This window comes from Brachyistius frenatus, unplaced genomic scaffold (genome assembly GCF_029030835.1).
Source record: "Brachyistius frenatus isolate BFR_SWC_R1_liver_20210118 unplaced genomic scaffold, ASM2903083v1 Contig_8, whole genome shotgun sequence".
NCBI classification, from domain to species: domain Eukaryota; kingdom Metazoa; phylum Chordata; class Actinopteri; family Embiotocidae; genus Brachyistius; species Brachyistius frenatus.
Genome location: NW_027210607.1, coordinates 2,441,345 through 2,460,300, shown reverse-complemented (window position 1 = coordinate 2,460,300; position 18,956 = coordinate 2,441,345). Strand labels below are relative to the sequence as shown.

General features: G+C 44.4%; 1 protein-coding gene across 2 annotated transcripts in view; it reads right to left on the bottom strand.

The window, feature by feature from the left end:
* The window catches only part of LOC138615964 (inositol polyphosphate-5-phosphatase A), a 143,695-nt gene extending 134,242 nt beyond the window's left edge, over positions 1-9,453 (bottom strand). Inside the window, exon 1 of one of the 2 annotated variants that reach the window (XM_069689875.1) lies at positions 8,954-9,453. In XM_069689875.1, the coding sequence (XP_069545976.1) occupies positions 8,954-9,031 (78 nt within the window). In that variant the 5' untranslated portion in view covers positions 9,032-9,453. The remainder of the gene's footprint in view (positions 1-8,953) is intronic. The other variant, XM_069689874.1, reaches the window with a different exon arrangement.
* Positions 9,454-18,956: the final 9,503 nt, after the last annotated feature.

Sequence of the window (18,956 nt, the reverse complement as noted above, 5' to 3'; positions counted from 1 at the left end):
TGTTAGTTCACCCTTGTCACGACCATTTACCCCTCGTGACTACAGAGAGAGAGAGACGGTGGGATTTTCTTTGATTTGGGTGAACTGCATCTTTATGGTTCGGGCTGAATTTCAGAATCTAAACCTCAGTGCTCAAATCAGAAACTGCAGCATGTTATGTTAACAGCAGAGTATCACTGCAGCTGCATGTAATGGCGTTAATAAGACACAGCTTTTACAATAACAACCCTCTTTTGTTCATTGTGTTTTAAGTAATTAGTTAAATGTGGCAACAACAGGCCTGAACATGAATACATGTTTCACCAAACACTCGACTCATCCTCGAACACAATAACGTAACATGCAGGCAGGTCTGAACGTGGAGGTTTGGGAAATCCTGCCGGTGACAGACACACGGCGGCTTCCTCTCTGCATCCCAACTCAGGCAGCCACTAACGGGTCGTCTCATCACTGATTAACCTGCAGATTATTTCTTGATTTAAATCAATTCACAGTTTTGTGGCGGGGAAAAAAAAAAAAAAAAAAGCGATCTTGATTCATACTTTTATTTTTTTTTTAATTCTAAATGCCGACTATTCCGCCGCATTTTCATTAGGGACGTCGGCTGCATGAAAACAAGCGCTCCTACTTTCTCTCCTGACAAATGTCAACGCAGCGGTCCAAGGTTTTGCTGCAGAGCAGCAGAAACCAGCAGTGAGCAGAAAAGGCCGAGTGAGAGACAGAAAGACAAGAAAATACGCAAAAAGATACTCATTCAAAGGTTGTGTTAAAATCATTAAGTGATTCAAATATTTGTTGACAAAGTTCAGCATGTAGAAAATGGAGTCATGAGGACGCTGTGGCTGTGCCAGACAGAAATACCACACCAGCAATCTATATACGTGTATGAGCCGCGCACGCTTTGTTCTGACCCCATTACACAGAAACCTGGTTTTGTTATAATGTATGAAAATGTCATAAATTGGTTAAAAGCACCCGGTTACATCTGAAACCGATCGCATCTGTTGGCTCGCAAACTTTTTGACACTTTGTGCGGTTGCTACGCTGTGTGAGAATCACGCCTGCGGAATGCAGCGCTTTGATGGAAGCAGAGTGTCAGCTGGCAGTAAATCTCGCCGTCCCCTCTCCGGCGTTCCCGTCCTGGATAATTGTGGTTGTTGGAGTGAACCCAAACCTCTTTTGCCTGGCGTCGACAGTCCCGCCCTTATCCCCAGTTCCTTATCTGGGTCCGATGGGGGCTGGCTGCTCATTGTCCCGCTCCGCTCACACACACACACACACACACACACACACACAATCGCATCCCCCTGAGCGGGGTCAATGAACTCCGGAAAAAGTTGTCCGTGTTTCGAGCCACTGTAAAGTCCCTGTCCCATGTTATATATTACTGAGGGTGTTTGTCTCTGGACTCACATATATGTGCCTGTGTATATATACTGTGAGTGCTTCATCTCCCCTGAGAGACCTCCACTAATAAACTCTCCTGTCTGGGTCAGTGAGTGATTGCTTATTTTTCCTGGTAAGAACAACAGCTCGGGCCAGCCGGGTGGGGACAGATCGTTCTCCACACCAGCGGCGCGATCGTCTGTTACACCTCCGCCGGCGTCTCCTGCTCCGTTTCGGGGGCACCGCGACCTTCCTTACGCAGCTCCCAAAAAAAAAAATAGCCAGGAAGGTGCAGACGACGTACGAGGACGCAGTGATCCGCCTTCGGTGATTCACGGCCGCGTGTTCAGATGCCAGGGATCGAACTCCTATTTGGAGAGCACCCGCTCTAATTTCAACACGCGATAACTTAAGGTTGTTCTTACTAATTCTGCAACTTCCTGACGTGGATATGGGGATGAGGGACGAATCGCATGAGCGTGACCTCACTTCTGTCCCGTTTTGGAAAACAACTACATGAGAAGCTCAAAAGCAGCAACATCTCGGGCCGCGTGCGATTGGTGTCAAACCAGAGGGCAACCTGACCACTGAGAGGACTGACAGCACCTGATGACGTCCATGAGTTATGTATAGTAAATCACAAACAACAAATGAGGTCACCTCAATACAGTGACATGTTTTTAAAGCCTCGAATGGCATCATACGGCGAAGAGATGACATAAATCAATATAAAAAGACATTAATATATGTAAATAGGTTGGAAAAATAGTACAAACACCTGTCAGTATTACACAATAAACATATATCAACAAAAATTCAACATGCCTGCAAACTGCAGGCTCATTAGTTTTCTTTCTCAGATAAGACCCCATTTAAATTCTATTCTTTAATATGAACCAATTTTTGTATTTATTATTGCTGATGTGCAGCGCATCATGTTTAAATAATTGTATTGCCTAGTTTGTTTGTAATCTCTTAATTGTTTTTCAAGTGTGTTATATTTATTTTAATCCTGTCTGATATTGTGCAGCATTTTGTCGTATATAAAATGTGCTAAAAACTTGGCTTAGCTCGAAGCCCCTAATAAACTTGGAAACAAATATATTTGTGCATTGACTGTGTGCAAACCCCTTTCATGTAGCAGCATATACTTCTTATTTATATGACGGCAGAGCAGTAAAACTGTCGAGCGACGCGGCTAATACGCTCGGATAGTTTCCCACAACTAGGACCCTCAGAAGAACCGAACAAATTCTGAATTCCCAGAACTGCTGCTCTGTGAAATGATTTTATCCCTATTTTGTGGTTTCCCAAAATTCAGACGGATGCTAAAAATAAAAAGAGGCAACTTCAAAATAGCGGGTAATAAGTGGTGGCATCCAAGGACAACAAGCTACTCCGTGTCACAGCTAACTTACGTTGCACAGATGGGTCGGGGACAAGTCAGAGGGCCGGCAAACATTCCGGCGTCAGGGCGAACCGACTGTGTGAAGACGAACCGCAACGCTGCGTGACGAAGACAATGGGGCTCGACTCGCATAACGGGACCAAAAATACATATCCTGGCCGGGCCCTGAACTTTGACCTCTGGTGAGAGACGTGGGCGGTTTGGGTCTGAGCAGAGTCGCCTTCAGCTGCGGCGCTCTGCTTAAAAACCCCAGAACCGTCGCGGTGCGCGGCATCTTTGCGCCTTCAAATTGAGGTTTTAATGCGATATTTATAAAAAGCAAAAGCTTTTTAGCCGACAGCGACGGACTGCGACATTCGCACCACATCCGTGAACATTGTTCTTACCAGAGGTGTTTGCTGCAGTTGTGTCAATCCGACACGTATAACGCTAAAATACCACCGAACTGGCGTGACACCGACAGGCTTCTTACCATCTCCAGTAATAAGGATGTTGGTTTTTTTAGTCCTCTTATTGTTACATATTGAAAAAATAATAAAGACTTTGAACCGATAAGCCAATTAAAATACAAGTTTATTCACAGGAACAATTTGTCTGAGTCAAGACTTAAACAAGAAGTGCAGTTTGAGCTGTTAAACTCCACTTGATGCTTTTAAAACATGTATCCGCTCCCTGATAGTCGACTGAGCGTCGACAAAAAAGACAAAAATTGCGCGTTGTCAGAGACGTTAGGAATAACTTGTAAAAATAATTACTAGCGGCCAAGTTTTAATCAGGTGCAGCCATAATAACTCCTACCTATATATATTACTCATCATCATCATTTACCTCTGCAGGATGCGACACTCTGGCGAGGATTATGTTGTACTTGAAATTCAAACTTTTCGTTTCATCTCTTTCCAACTTCTTTTCCCTTTTGAAATTCTAATTCCGTGTTATGACAGGACGGAGGAGGGCAGAGCAGGGAGAACACCGAAATAGCATCATCTGATCTTTCTTTCATAAACTTTCCCACTCCTGCAGCAACACACTGGAACAGACTTTGGCAGGGGAAGAAACGCAAAAATCAAGACAAAGTATTTAGTCACAGCCTCTGCTGCTCTGTTTCTCCATCTAAAACCAAGGTTGGAAAAAAAAAAAAAAAAAAAATTGGAGAAAACATGAAAATAAAGACTCGATCTAAAGAAAAGAAAAAAAAATCTATTTTCACATTGTCACCTCCCTCCTCATCAACACTGCATTACGTCCGGGATCGCACATTTGCACTACTACTGCCTAAACTATAAATACACACCATGAATGCTCAATTACATTATTTAGTGAGAGAATTCACTACCGTCCGTCATGTGACTAAAAGGGTCTATGCTGGCTGCAGTAACATCTTCAAAAGGAAGAAGAAGAAAAAAAAAGAGGGGTATCATACATACGTTACGTCCCAAACACGCACACACATCTAGTTTTAATAGTCGCTGAAAATACCGGCAGCTTCCAGCCTGGATGGCACGGCGGAGCGGCTATCTTTTCCTGCACTGCTCCGTATTCAGCGGTGTAAACAGAGCGGCTCATGGGCTGAATGAGCTGGTGGTGGACGGCGGAGGTAGAGAAAGAAACAGGCGGGATGAAAAAATAAGTCCAAACCCCACAAAAGGGGGCTATTCAGAGTAATTTACTGCATCACCATACGGTCATCTCGGCTCGGCGCACAAGAGGTGTGTGTGTGTGTGTGTGTGTGTGTGTGTGTGTGTGTGTGTGTGTGTGTGTGTGTGTGTGTGTGTGTGTGTGTGTGTGTGTGTGTGTGTGTGTGTGTGTGTGTGTGTGTGTGTGTGTGTGTGATAAAAAAAAAAAAAAAAAAGAAAAACAACCGGTTGTAATCAAGTGAAAACCGCAGCCAAAGATTGGAGCACTTGAGGAAGAACCGTCATGAGGATAATACAGAGACGAGTCGACAGACGTAAAAGAGCAGCAGCAGCGTCGGCCGAACGTCCGAAGGAAGAACAAGAAGAGTTTCATCCGTCGTCACATTTGACACATTCGGCCCCAATAAAGCTGAGCTTTCCACTGGAAAATCGCCAGGAGTCATGATATCATCTCTCAATTACTGTCGGCGGGCCAGATTCGGTTACCACCAGAGATCAAATAAAGGATAAGGACACTCAAATCACACCGCCAGCTTGTTTTCTGTGGACCGAAGAGGAAAAAAAAAAAAGTTGACTTTGTTACTTTTTTTTTTTTTTTTTTATCGGTTTCACGCGGCGAACGCACAAACGACAGTAAGCAAACCGAGCAGCACGTTAAGAGTCTGCGACGGAGGCCGTCGAGGCCCGGCGCTGAGCTGGGAGGCACCCTTGTTTTGGAAAAGCTCAGTCAGTGGAGTTACAGACATGAAGCGCAGGAAAACAGACATGAAACGCAGGAAAACAGACATCAAACGCAGGAAAACAGACATCAAACGCAAAACTAGTGAAAACGCGAGTTGCGTCGGTTCCGTCGGACGAACATCAGACGGACCGGCTGAAAAACCCCGCGAACGCTCGAGTTTCAGGTTTTTCAAACATCGCTGAGGAACAGCGGAGGGTTTTGTTTTTTTGGGGGGGGTTCTGGAAAATGTCAAATCAACCGGATTCCAGTCTTTGCAACTGAAGCGAAGCGAGACGGACAAATCTGCACAGGCTTGTCTGCCAACACAAGTTGTCAGACATTCGTGCCAGTTGAGGCGACTTCTGAAATGCCCGCGGGAGCTTTCCTCACGCATTTGTTTTCCGCCTGAATTTGAACATCCAGCACGTTCTGCTGTGAAGCTGCGTCCTGCAGCCGCTCCGTCGGTACGGCGGGTTTACGTTCCAGCGTCAAACAAACCAATACTAAAAGGAAAACGCCGCCGGGCCGCTCCCAAACGACTCGCGCGACGACTCGACCGCCTCGTCGGCCGCTGTCTGCCCTTTGAGGTCGGAGCCGGACGGCCCGGAAGCCGGCCGACTTCTTGGTCATCTTTCGTTCGCGTGATCGGCGCGATCCTCCGCGAGGCGCCGTCTTCACCGCGGAAGCCGTCGGCGGGCCCGGCGGTGTCGGGGGTGACCTACAGGAGCAGGAGTGCAGAAGGACCCGCGGGACTCCCCCGCGAGCGCGTTCGGGACGGGATCGTTTTTTTGGCCTCCAGGAGTGCAGACCCCGGACGACGCGCCCCAAAAGCTTCGGCGGCGGCATCCGGCGGCAGTTTGACACGCCCCGAGGTCGACGCGTCATCGTTCGGTCGAGGCAGATTGAGAGGGAGGCCGGCGTTGGAGCGGCGGTGACAGGAGGCCGAAGCCTCGGCGCCGCTCGGCTTAACCGACGGAAAAGGGGACGGGGTCGAGACGGGACTCGGGGGGGGGGATCCGTCTGGTGATCCCGCACCGCGCCGCTTGTTAGCGCGCAGCTACATCCGAGTGTGCTCTCTGGTTAGATCACATTAAGACGTGAACACAGAACACGTGTGGCGCGGCGAGTTCACTCGGGTTTTTTTGCCATCTTAATTGTGGGCTAGTTTGTTATTTTAAGTTTCTGTTCGAGTTTATCTGCCAGAGTAAAAACATAATGGAAAAGCATTGGAAAGGAGTGACGGCAGATGTTCTTGACTGATGATCGTATCGTTCAATGTTAACTGTAATGCAAAACGATCAGTTTACATAAAGAACGGAGCAGTAAACAAGCCGGACTTCCGCATGACGGCTGCGTGGTAGCTGCGGGATTATAATAAACGGAACTTTAACGATTAGTTGATTCATGAACTCATCATCCAAAAAGTTAATTAGCCGTTTCCGGTCATATCTAACTTTTTCCATTCAAGACAACAAAGTCAACATCTTTGGATTTTGGACATTTGAAGACGTGTTTGTGGGAAATTATATGAGGCACTTTTCACGATGCTCTGCTATTTTCCAGACAAACACACTAATCAAATAATCTGATACGATGCTGTCAGATTAACCAGCGGCCAGCCCTAATGGTAAATATGCCAAAATAATCAGTAACAGAAGTAGGGAGGGGTTAGTTACCATGAAATCGGCAGACTGATTACGCAGTGATAACGTTAAAAGCATTTTGAAAAGTTATTTTATTACCAGACCAACTATGGCAAAACCCCTTTAATTTGCAAAACGGTGGGTCTTAATTCGTATGAATTCTGCTTTTGATATGTGAAATAGTGAATGCGCTCTCAAAAGCACTGTCTCACTTTAAATCCACAGCACCATAAAAACTACGTGCAAGTGGAGCGGTTTCAGAAAGTTCAAACCTGCTGCGCTGACAAATTTCATGAAATAACACGGACAAAATCAGCCGATCTCATCAATCAGTCCGCTGTTGTCTTGTTCCGTTTTTGTTCCCTCCATCGTCACTCAAACCAGGAAAAACAATCTGTATGTATTTTACATTAAAGCCTTTAATCAATACTGGCAGAGGGGCACTCCTTGTTCAAACACTGCACAATTCCACGCTGAAGATGTCGGGCCTGGGTTTACATTTGTAACGGCTGTGAAACACCAGAGGCTGCTTCCCTTGTAAGAATATGTTCTGCATCGAGATACGAGTGGTGACATACATGTTACAATTTTAAGAGGACTGAGCGATGTTACGTTGCGTGTTGGAGGATCGGGGTCAGCGCTGCCTTCGCGCACACACACTATACGACAGCAGTTACAATCCGTCCACAAAGACTTCATTCAACCCACAGATTGGTCATAAGGGGTGCTAACACATTACCAGACTACAAGCTCGCTTTACACTCAGAGCAGGAAACATGCTCAAATATGTATTTCGCCTCAGTCTGTTAGAAGTCTGCTGGAGGGGTGGAGGGGTGGAGGGGGGGGGGGGGGGAATCCATAAGACACCCAAAGCGTGGTGCTTGTGAGAGGAAAGCTATTTATAGGCTTACTCCAAAGCGAGGGAGACAGCTCTCACCCTCATGTTTGGGATCAGCACTTCACATGGGCGAGAGGAGGACGGGAGGACGAGGTGGGTGGGAGGGGGTGAGGGGGGGGGACGACTCTATTGACACAACACTGAAAGTCACACAAAGTGTTACACTCACAGTTACACTTCCCACCATAATTGTGGTGTCATCAGGTATGAAGCAACAGCCTTGACAGAGAGAAAAGAAAAAAAAAAAGCTAACAGGTAAATACACGATAACAACCGTAGGTATCATTCAACACTTGGCAGGGGACACTCCTTAGGAGGCCCGGCACACCCATTCATAACCAGAGCATGCTTTTGGCTTTCTTCAGCCAAGCGAGCGTGTGGAGTGAATGTTTGAATGCTGCTGTTATTACAACAAGAACGACGCCGAAATAAATGGAATGCTGTCGAGCATCCGGCGTCAACTGGCTTCGGTGTTCCTCACAGTACTCTGTGCTCAGTTACCTTTTAGCTCAGGGAGATGCTGGAGAACAAGATGTGAATGAAAAACATGAACTAGAGGGCGTGAAAACATATCAATGTTGCAGAGACACTTAAAGGGAAGCAGCATCCTCAGTGCTCCAGTGGTCGAGGAAATACTCCTTTTGACATCACGCACCAATATCGGTGGATTATTATGACGGTTTTCTTAGGAGTAAGGTAAACCTCGTACAGCAAGGTGGTCTCACTCCATGTAATGCACAGAAGCAGATTCCCATCAAACTGCCTCTGCATCCCCGTTTACCTCAGCTTCAGGCTGGGTTGATGACCGCTCTGGTCCTGCAGGTAGTACAGCAGTGACAGGCTACAGGTTATCACCGGGACTCACGTCTTCTTCCTCATTGTCATTCAGACTGAGCAGCCAGGAGACGCGAGAGAAGAAGTGGCTCACTGCATGTGAAGAACACAAACCCCTGACACACACACACACACACACACACACACACACACACACACACACACACACACACACACACACAGAGAGAGATAGCGTGCGTCTGCGTGGTTCTGACAGGCCCATGTGTTTATGCGCGACACTGTAACGTTACAGTCGGCTACCGCACGCGACTTGGCACACGCGCGCACACACACACACACACACACACAAACGAGTCGTGACCAGCTCAGACGTTGTTTTGGCAGAACATGAAGACGGAGTACAGACACAACATTAGTGTGAAGAGACATAACTGACAGACGGTGTTTATCAAGTGAGCAACTCACATCCTCGAACAGGGATCCGACGTTGGCTGTCACCAGCAGTATCCCTGTGCCTTGCGCTGCTGTCAGCTTCCCTGCCATAATTGTCTCTCTCTCGCAGGTGGGTCGAGGACTTGTACGGCGGAGTTTATAGGTTAGAGGCGTAAAAGAAGAAACGAACGGCGGTCGGCGAGCGTCTCACGGAACTGGTTAAAACACTGGGAATTTGCGACTGAAGCCGGGATTGAGGCGGCTCGGCTGGAGCATATTTTTTTCAGCAGTGGCCGTGCATCTACCAGGAGTTGCTTTGCAGCGGAAGGTCCGTTGGCGGCGGCGGGTAGCGTGCTGATTTTTCTCCTGCTACTTTTTCACGTTCAGAGCCATCGTAAAAGTTTCCGTTTTAATCCACGGCGAGTGCCTGGCGGCTCTGGTTCATTTCAGCGACGAGTGTTTCCCTAGCTTTTGGGCAGTGTAAAAGTCTCCCTCCTGAAGCAGGACGCTTTGCCAGGACCATTGCCTTCACTGTTCAGCGAGGATAGGCTGGAGTCCTTCGCTGCTCTGACGTCACCGTGCCAATGGAAACACGGGCTGTCTTAAAGGACCAGCGCACCGTAAACACTGCAGCTCTGCGCCCAACGTCACGGCATCCATTATCGGACACAACTGGACTACACCAGAGTTAATGTTTGTCTTTTTTTTTTTTCTTTTTTTTTTAATCATATCTTCCTATGTTGTCCGTTACCATGACTGGAAATTGAATTACTTTAAAAATTTAAATAACTGGCTTTTTCCAATTTCATGCGAGCCACAAACATTGTCCCTTTCACTCAGGTTAAAGTCTTGATCACGGTTCAAGCAGAAACAAATGCAGCAAAGTACATGTGCTCCACATAGCTGCCTAAAGAAACAAATTCACTGGCTTCATTTGACTGTGAACACAGCTGAATCAGTGATGGATGCCTTTTGGCAGAGATAGGAGGGTAGAGCTTCAGCTTGCCTCACTACTACTGAGGTACTCTAATAAGTTTAGGCATGTCACAAAGCATGAAGCAAGTATAATTAAAGTGTAACTGGCAGAGTCCTTTTTGCTTCCATACAGTTCAGTGTTTCTGTTAATAGTTTTTCACCGTGTTGTTATATGCTTTTACAATATGTTGGCAAACTATTTCCTTTAAATAAACAATGGTTTTGTTTGAGGAACCTACACGAAAATTGAGAAGAAAACTGATTTGCTGATATTTAAAAGGGCTGTTCAGAGACATCAGAATGCCCCATATGAATATACAGGCAAAAGAAATAGCAGAGTTTTTAAAGAAATAAAGCTACACAATCTGAAAACAACCCCCCCTGGAGTGAATGGAGTAAAAGACGTGGAGTGAACAATTTCAAAAAGTGTTGAAATAGTTTGCTTCACTGCATTTAAAGTCTCAAGCAAATGATTTTTACGACAAAATTACATGACTTTTATATAGACATAGCAAGAACCTTACAATCCAGTAAATTCGTAAAGGCAGATACTATCACACTGTTTAACTGGGTTCAGTCAGCAGCTACTGGCAGCCAGCTAAAGTGGTTCTGACCTGTCATGTCCCAACATGTTGTGCCACACAAATCAGACTATTATTGCCCTTTCCATTGCGTGTGGGATCCTTCCACACACCTAAACACTCGTTTCCAAATAGGCGCACACACTCTTTGATCTGAAGATTACCTATTTAGGTTTTTCCAGCTTGGAAAATGTCATATTAATAAAAGACTGGAAACTCAAATCGGTGTGCATGACTGGATTTTGCAAAGGGTGCTGAGAGACACTGCCAAGCCCACATGTAATGGATTATTGTGAATGAGAATGGCTTATATTGGCTTTTTCCTGGCATCACAAAACCTGTTTGTGGACAACTCATTGCTCATCTAGCATTGGCTCACATGTTTACAGACCCCGGGCTTTGGACTCAGCTAGAAGTGCTTGTTTAAATATTACAAATATGTGTACAATATGGGGTCATCCTCACCTGTTTGAAAGCACTGGGTAGGTTGTTATAGTTATTTACTAAATTTTGGAAAGAAAACTGATGGTGCTTCTCTGTCACCTTTCAACTTGTGAATCCTAACATCTGGCAGACACACAGCACGACTCTCCTGCATCATTCACAGATCATCATGTATTAATTACACACGTGCTTTTCACGCAGCATGATGTGATCTCCCCTGATGGGTTTGAGGAAGCCCGGGACCATAAATAGCCCACTCCAGTCAAAGGTAGCTTGAGGGCAGCCGCTCAGGGAAGGCGTATGACACTGAGCTCCTGTTTCTAACTGGACAGATGAAGTCACAAAGTGAGACTGAGAGCCGGCTTCATTCAGGAAGTCAAATAAATGTATGGGCCTCATCAATGTTGCGCTCTGCTTTATTTTGTGTGAACTGTGCTGTATGTCACCACGTTGAGTGAGCGTCCAGCTGTGCAGAGATGACCCCCAGGGAAATGGTGGCAATCCTAAAGGATGGCTCACACAGCTATTACGTTAACAGCGTCAGGCTACTGTGTGTGTGTGTGTGTGTGTGTGTGTGTGTGTGTGTGTGTGTGTGTGTGTGTGTGTGTGTGTGTGTGTGTGTGTGTGTGTGTGTGTGTGTGTGTGTTTGAGGAGGGGAGCCACGGCTCGCTAAGAGTCTTTGAAGACAGCTGAGAGATTATCGCCAAACGAGAGTGCTCACAGCTGTGGCTGGCATGGGAGAGAGAAAGAAAGAGGTTTGTGTGTGTGTGTGTGTGTGTGTGTGTGTGTGTGTGTGTGTGTGTGTGTGTGTGTGTGTGTGTGTGTGTGTGTGTGTGTGTGTGTGTGTGTATGCGTGTGCGTGCGTGCATGATAGGCAAAAGAGAGCGTGTGTAGTTTGCAGGAGTGTATGTTTATTCATTCATTATGATGCCTGCTGTATGTGTGAACATGATTTGCTATAAAAAAAAGAAGAATAAAGATAACATTCACAGAGAAAAAAATCTGTGTGTGTGTGTGTGTGTGTGTGTGTGTGTGTGTGTGTGTGTGTGTGTGTGTGTGTGTGTGTGTGTGTGTGTGTGTGTGTGTGTGTGTGTGTGTGTGTGTGTGTGTGTGTGTGTGTGTGTGTGTGTGTGTGTGTGTGTGTGTGTGTGTCACATCGCCCTTGAAAACAATCCAAACTCAGTGATATCTCTTTCACTGAATCTTATACACTCCTCTATCACAGTAAATTCTGTAACTCTGTAAACTGTGTGGACCGTACTGGAACATTCTCAGCCTGACTGACTAATGTTTATCATAAAGTTCACATTTTGCTCCCGTATATATTTACAGTAAGTCACGCTGGGGTTTGGATGGCCGGGAGTTAATGGTTTTACTCCAGGGGGGCCGGCCGAAAGAAGGCAAAGCTAAAAGAAATACCATTAGTGGTGTCCTTAATAGGCAGAAGAGGACGGAGGAAAAAGAAAGACGGAAGATGAAGAAGGCAGAAGAGCAAGGAGAGGAAAATGTAGTCAGTGCCTCACTACAGGTGGAGCTCAGCAAGCTCAGTGCCAAATAACAAATTAAGCTAATCTAGTTGGAAGGTTTTTGACAATCGCAGCTTAAATTCAAGGGATTTACATCAGTTCATTCAATACTGCCTTTTATTGGAGAGGAGGAAAAGGTTCTCTGAGCTAATGAGCTTCCCAAGTAAACGGTTTGCAGCGACAAAGAATTGAGAGGGTGAATAGGAGGGGATTTTGTGTGTGTGTGTGTGTGTGTGTGTGTGTGTGTGTGTGTGTGTGTGTGTGTGTGTGTGTGTGTGTGTGTGTGTGTGTGTGTGTGTGTGTGTGTGTGTGTGTGTGTGAAAATATGCTTATTTTCTAAAAAATCATTCACATCTACACAGTGAATACGGCTGCCTTCGAAACGGGGTGGTATTCACCATGTTTATGAGAAGAGTTCACATTTTGTAGTATTCACCACCTCAGACCTCGAAATCTTCTGTAAGCTCCGTGTTCACGAGTTGCTGATGATGTTTGAAGATATGGTGGCCACTGAAGTTTATTTCTCATTGGTTGGTAATTTTAGTCTTATAATTTTTTACCTTTGTCTGAAGATAATATTGATGTTCCCACTTACCTCATCGTCTCCCCCCTATCATTATGCCTCTGTATTTCCTGCATTACATTATGTGACTGCCAGCTTGCTGATTGGTTGGCTTCTGTGGATTGTAGATGTCATCTGTTTTGCCGTTGCTTAGTAGCCATGTTTTCATGACTTCACCACTTGAACGCCGAGCACGCAGCACACAAGACTTGCAATGTCACAACCACAAGTTCACCTGTTCTGTTAGAAGACAGCATTAGTACTTCCTTCTATTTGGAGTTCAAGGGATTTACATCATTTTCGTTCGTGAGCTTGCGAAGTGCTCGCTAACTGTAGGCATAAAAGGGATGCTCATCTTCAACATCAAGAGCTATTTGCAGTCATTAATTGACAAAATATTCTATCCAGCCCTCCTGTTATTGAGTTTGAAAGGCCCTAGAGACTGGAAGCAGGGCTACAGATCGCCTTGTTCTCTCCAAAGGAAACAAAACCAGTGTATCTGCACTTCTAAATTTCACAAAGGAACATGTTATATCTCATTTGTGTAATCCGTCCAAAACACCCAATGTTGAAACAATAAGCTCTGGTTTTACGGGGGATTATGTGAGCCTCACCCTTACAGTAACAGCAAGGCTCCAGCAAAGTTCCTGCTCTTAGAAAAAAAACGAAGTAGTATGTCAAACCCTATTCTGGCATCTTTACAGTGTGAGCTTGAGATGGTATTTTTTATACCTTTGAACATATTGAGGCTATTTCAACCTGCTTTTGATGCTAAATCTAAACTGTGTCTTTGTCTAACTTCATATTCACTGTACAGACATGAGAGGGGTCGTGATCCTCTCTTCTAAAACTCTGCAAGAAAGTGAAGAAGTATATTTCACAAATTGTCCAGTCCTTCCTTCAAAACCGATAAAAACAGGAATTCCCAGTCAACTGTATCCCAGCTGTCATCTCCTTCCGTAGGATTGTATCTGTTAAGTCGAGGCGTGTCTGCCTCCAACACTTTGTGTTCTGCTAATCAAACAGCTTGAAGGGAAACAAGTGGAAATGGTCCTAAAAATAACTGGACAAATATGTGCGGAGGTCTCTGTGCACACAGATAACAACTCAGGTAATACGTTCCAGGAGGATCAGTAAATACTACACCGTTAGCTCCGGGCAGGATATCCCACAGGGGGAACGTAAGGAGGAGGTCATAAAGTGTGTGTGTGTGTGTGTGTGTGTGTGTGTGTGTGTGTGTGTGTGTGTGTGTGTGTGTGTGTGTGTGTGTGTGTGTGTGTGTGTGTGTGTGTGTGTGTGTGTGTGTGTGTTTTGTCCACCGCTGATAGAGAAGTTGTACTCACTGGGCAGAAGCCCCTCCTTTTGCACTCTGGGTAATGGAAAAAATTATGTTGGAATTCCAGACTGCAAGCAAGTATGTGCACTTTGACCCCGATCTCCCCACTGCTTAAATTCGCTTATCTAAAAATAGGCAAACCTGGAAATAATCAGGCTTTCACATGTCTCCAAAGGAGCAGGGATTCAGCCGTGAAACGATGTACTAAGACTCTCTCGACATGAAGTTTTATCTCAGGCTGCACTCCTCAGCAATCAGTCATGTAGACCTGATGTGTGTCTCCCAAGAGAGGTGGTTTAGTTAGCATGGGAATTTAGCATGAGAAAACTGTTTCTTTTGCGGAGGAGAGGTCTGTGTGTGCAGAGAGATGTTAGAGACAGAGAGTGGGTGAAGCCTTATCTCAGAGTCATTCCGGGGACAGTTTATGTCTCTCACGTATTTCCATATCATTTGAATAAAATGTTTGCCTACAGATTGTTTGAACAAAACTATTAAATGTTTTGTTTAGAGAACCATAATTTGTATTACCTGGGCATGTAGTTCATTTCCATACAGTAAACAAGCTATACTTTTTCATCTAGAAGTGTATTAATCGTATCTAGGTGTGTGAACTTGAAACCTTGAGTTTCAACACTGAACACACTGAGTCATCATCACCTATAAGTATCAGCAAGTGTTTGCTTATTTACACAGTTAGGGAGCAACATTCATGTGGCGTTGTGTTTCTCATCACCTGCTGAGTGTAAGTCCTGTATTCTCTTTCTTTTCGCTCTGTTTTTGGTCTCAACCGAAGAGCTGAGGTAAAAGGTTCAGTGATGGACAAGCTAAAGACTGAACTGAAGCTGTGTGGAGCTGCAGATTCAGGGGATAATTCTATGTAGGTTAATTGTTTTCAAACATATATTCATTTATATTCTATTCGCTTGTTGACCAAAAAAGCTTAGGGTCAGACTCGCAGTTTTTTCTGGAGATGCTGAGCAATGATCCTCACAGGATCAACACTTATCAATAGAGTAAAGTTAAAAAAACAACAACAAAAAAACAGATTACAGCAGCTTTAAAACTGCACTAATCACATTTCTACATTAACAATAGATACATTATTAAGTGTAATGGGAAAGTCGTTGCTTGAGTTACCTTCTGGCATTTTAAACTGTATAAAGGAATTTCAGCTTATGCTAAATTACTTTTGTTTCATGCAGCCATGGACTTCATCCAAGGACCCACTGGGTGCCAGGCAGGGCACATGTATGTTTAAAACAAAATACATGGTATCATGCATATTGCTCCAACGATCCATGCCTACAATAAAATTTGTAAGCATATTATTTTCTTTTTTTTACTCAAAGGATTTCAGTACTCAGTGTGTGAATGTGAAGGCTGCACATCAGTAAATGCATTAAAAGGCTGTAAAAATCACAGCAGAATAGAGTATAAATAACTTGAATAGAGGTTTTAGTCATGCACATCTGGTTTTGACATAGTGAATGGTTTATTTGTCAAAACTTGACTTGAATGTGGCCATTGTTCAGAAGGTGAACGTGTCCTTTTTAAAATAACATAATAAAGAAGTAAAAGTAAAGTGAGACAGAAAAAGTACCCAGATTCCACAGTTTCCAGTATTTAATGTTTCTATAGTTGTGGTTGATTAGTCAAATCATTATATAATTAAATACATTGAAATATGCTACATACAGCCCCCCTACCCCCCTCCCCTCCCCACCACACACACACACACACACACACACACACACACACACACACACACACACACACACACACACACACACACACACACACACACACACACACACACACACACAAAAGCCTGAGCACAGAGTGGGCACGGCAGCCCATGAAAAGCAGAGGTGGCGTCGGTTAACCCTGTCACATTATTTCAGTTGGGTCAGAACACAGAATTAGCTTTTTCTTCTGCCTGGACGGTATCCTTAGATCTCGGGCACATTTATCCCCCTCCCTCTTTTGGCCAGAGTGGATCCCATTGCGAGGAGGCCTATTTTGGAGTTCCCACAGGGTGCTTTTTAATGTCGGCTCATACTAATTTATCCTCCCTCACCAATTAATTTGGAGCACGTTATTCTGCTGGGACAAAGGTCAGTTATTTTCTGAAAGAGGCCTGAAAGATGGCCTACATCACTTCTGGTTGCCCCAGCACGTGGCTCGTACTATTTTCAGAACATTTCTAAAGATGTAACTTCCAACTAAATCAAAAGATGAATACAATTTAAAAAGCTAGAGCTGCATTAGGGGAATTTTTTTTAGTTACAGTACTTTGGGACAATAGGAAAAAAAACTATAACACAATTACTGACATTTTAGCAGGTTTTAAGAAGATATAAACTTGCTGGCTAGCAGTTTTTTGCAGCTTTAAAGCTGCAATAATCAATAATCGTATATTAACAGTGGTTGAAATTATTTGTGACGTTAAAGTGGTTCTTCATAATGGAGAATCCACAGAGTGAATCAAAAAGGTCAGAGATTGTACCTGCTGTAGCACAATGACATGCACGAAACAGGGGACATCTCTAACCTTTGAGTAAGTATTTCAAGTTATCTCTCTTGATCAACAACCTGAGTTTCACACTTATATATGACTCTTCTGCACATTTTTCCATGCACCCAAAAGTTGAGCAAAGAGCGCACATCACAGTCTGTGTCAAATTTTTGAAGAAGTGAAAGAGAGCCTCATTTGAATTTTCCATCAGATGCCTTCGAACATCACAATAGAACTTGGTGCTTACAGTCTGACCCCGTGGGAAAAATTTGCGCTGCACAACCCTGCAAATGTCAAAGGAAACTCTCCTGTTTTTGTGTTCCTGACCTGACACGCTTTTTCCGTGTTGAACAGTGATGTTCTGTCGTCAGAAACGCAAATCTGCATTGGCTTCACTTTTCAGATCTGGAGGCTACGTCCATTTTCCCATGCAGTCTATGGTTACAAACCTTGATGTAGAGCAGAAATACTTCAATAAATCTAGTAAATTGTTAAGAGCTGCAGAATTCCTCTTTTTAACGAGAGCTGACCCACTTTTTCCGTTTTGAACAGTGATGTTCTGTCCTCAGAAACGCCTCAGGTTCATCGTTTCGGTCCTGTAGATTGAATTGAAGCATGTCTGAAGCATTTCAAAGGTCTCTGATTTCCCAATTTTACCATAAAATATGACATGTGCCCTCCGGCCATGTCCATGGAGAAATCGCAGATGCTCACAGTGGTCACAACAATCTGTGTAACTCAGGAGCCGACGATTATCACCCGACGAAATGTGGAATACTCGGAATGCTACTCGTGAAGGTCACATCACTGCGCACCATTCGCAGGCAACGGGAGCAGTCTCTGAACTTTTTGAACCACCCTCGTATTGTCACCCAGCACCGCAGTTACTTTCAGCTGTATAGAGCATTTTAGTGTCCTTCAGGTCGTTTTTTTTTTTTATTTTGCCGCTTGCTAACTCAGTATTTTGATTTATTCTACTCTCATTTCATCCAGCTGCAGCAGGCTGCCCTTTACAGTGAAAACACTTTGTTTAACCCAGAGTACACTATCTGCCCAGCACCACACAGCAGGCAAAGTTAGCCACTAGTGATGTTAATTATAAATGTAGTGAAGTATTTAACTAAAAGATATTTCCAGACATTTCCTCCTATTAAAATGGAGATTTCCCCCCAAATGGCTGCTCATGTGGGCATTGTTGAGTTGTTGGACTCCTCTCTATAATATTGTTAAGGTCTCAGCCGGACTACTCACTGTCGTGAGATGATTTATGTTTTGATTTGACACAATATGAATAAAATGGAATTAAACTGAATTAAAGTATTTTCCTCGAGAGCTGGAGGAGACCAAAAGCAGAGCTAAAAAGAGAGTCAATATCAGACTTACTTAAGTGGACCCGGTTTGCCAACACATTCACCACAAAAGCTTCAAAGGGTGATAATATCTCAAGCGTTTTCTTTATAGCTTGATGGGGCAAACTCCATGAATGCAGCTTTAAATGACAGCATCCACAACTCTTGTCTTCCCTCGTCCATTTTTTTGTCTTTGGATAAGACCTTAGTTTGTTTCTCTTTCAGCTTTACTGACACTTTACAGTGCTGAATGGTCCTTCTGGGGTCATTTGTTGAGTTTGTAACCATTTCACCTTTAAAAACAAACATGAAACTGAAACGCTTCTCTTCCTTTAATGGGTTTGAATCACTTGCCTTTCAAATCCTCCCTTCAACACCTAAATGGATGAAATGATGCCACTCACCGATTTGACATGTGAAACCCAACTGTGTCGGTCTTGGAACCTGCGTTTGCCTTTAAAGGATGTTGCTGTCTGTATTACTGCCATCTAGAGGTGAATCCCTGAGCATACACACAAGTATCATCCTGTGCCTAACTTTTACTAATAAGCAAAACTTGGTGAGTGACGATCTCTTCTGTCAAAGAGCAGCTTTGTGTGAAAGGCAGGCTTTTTCAAAGGCCAACTCAAAAATAGTTGTGTCACAGGCCGGAAGCCAATCAGCCCTCTTCTATCAATAGCAATCCATCCAGCACAGAGGAGGTTGCCCTGCTGCCAAGATCACCTCTCCCACTTATTCCTCCATTCAT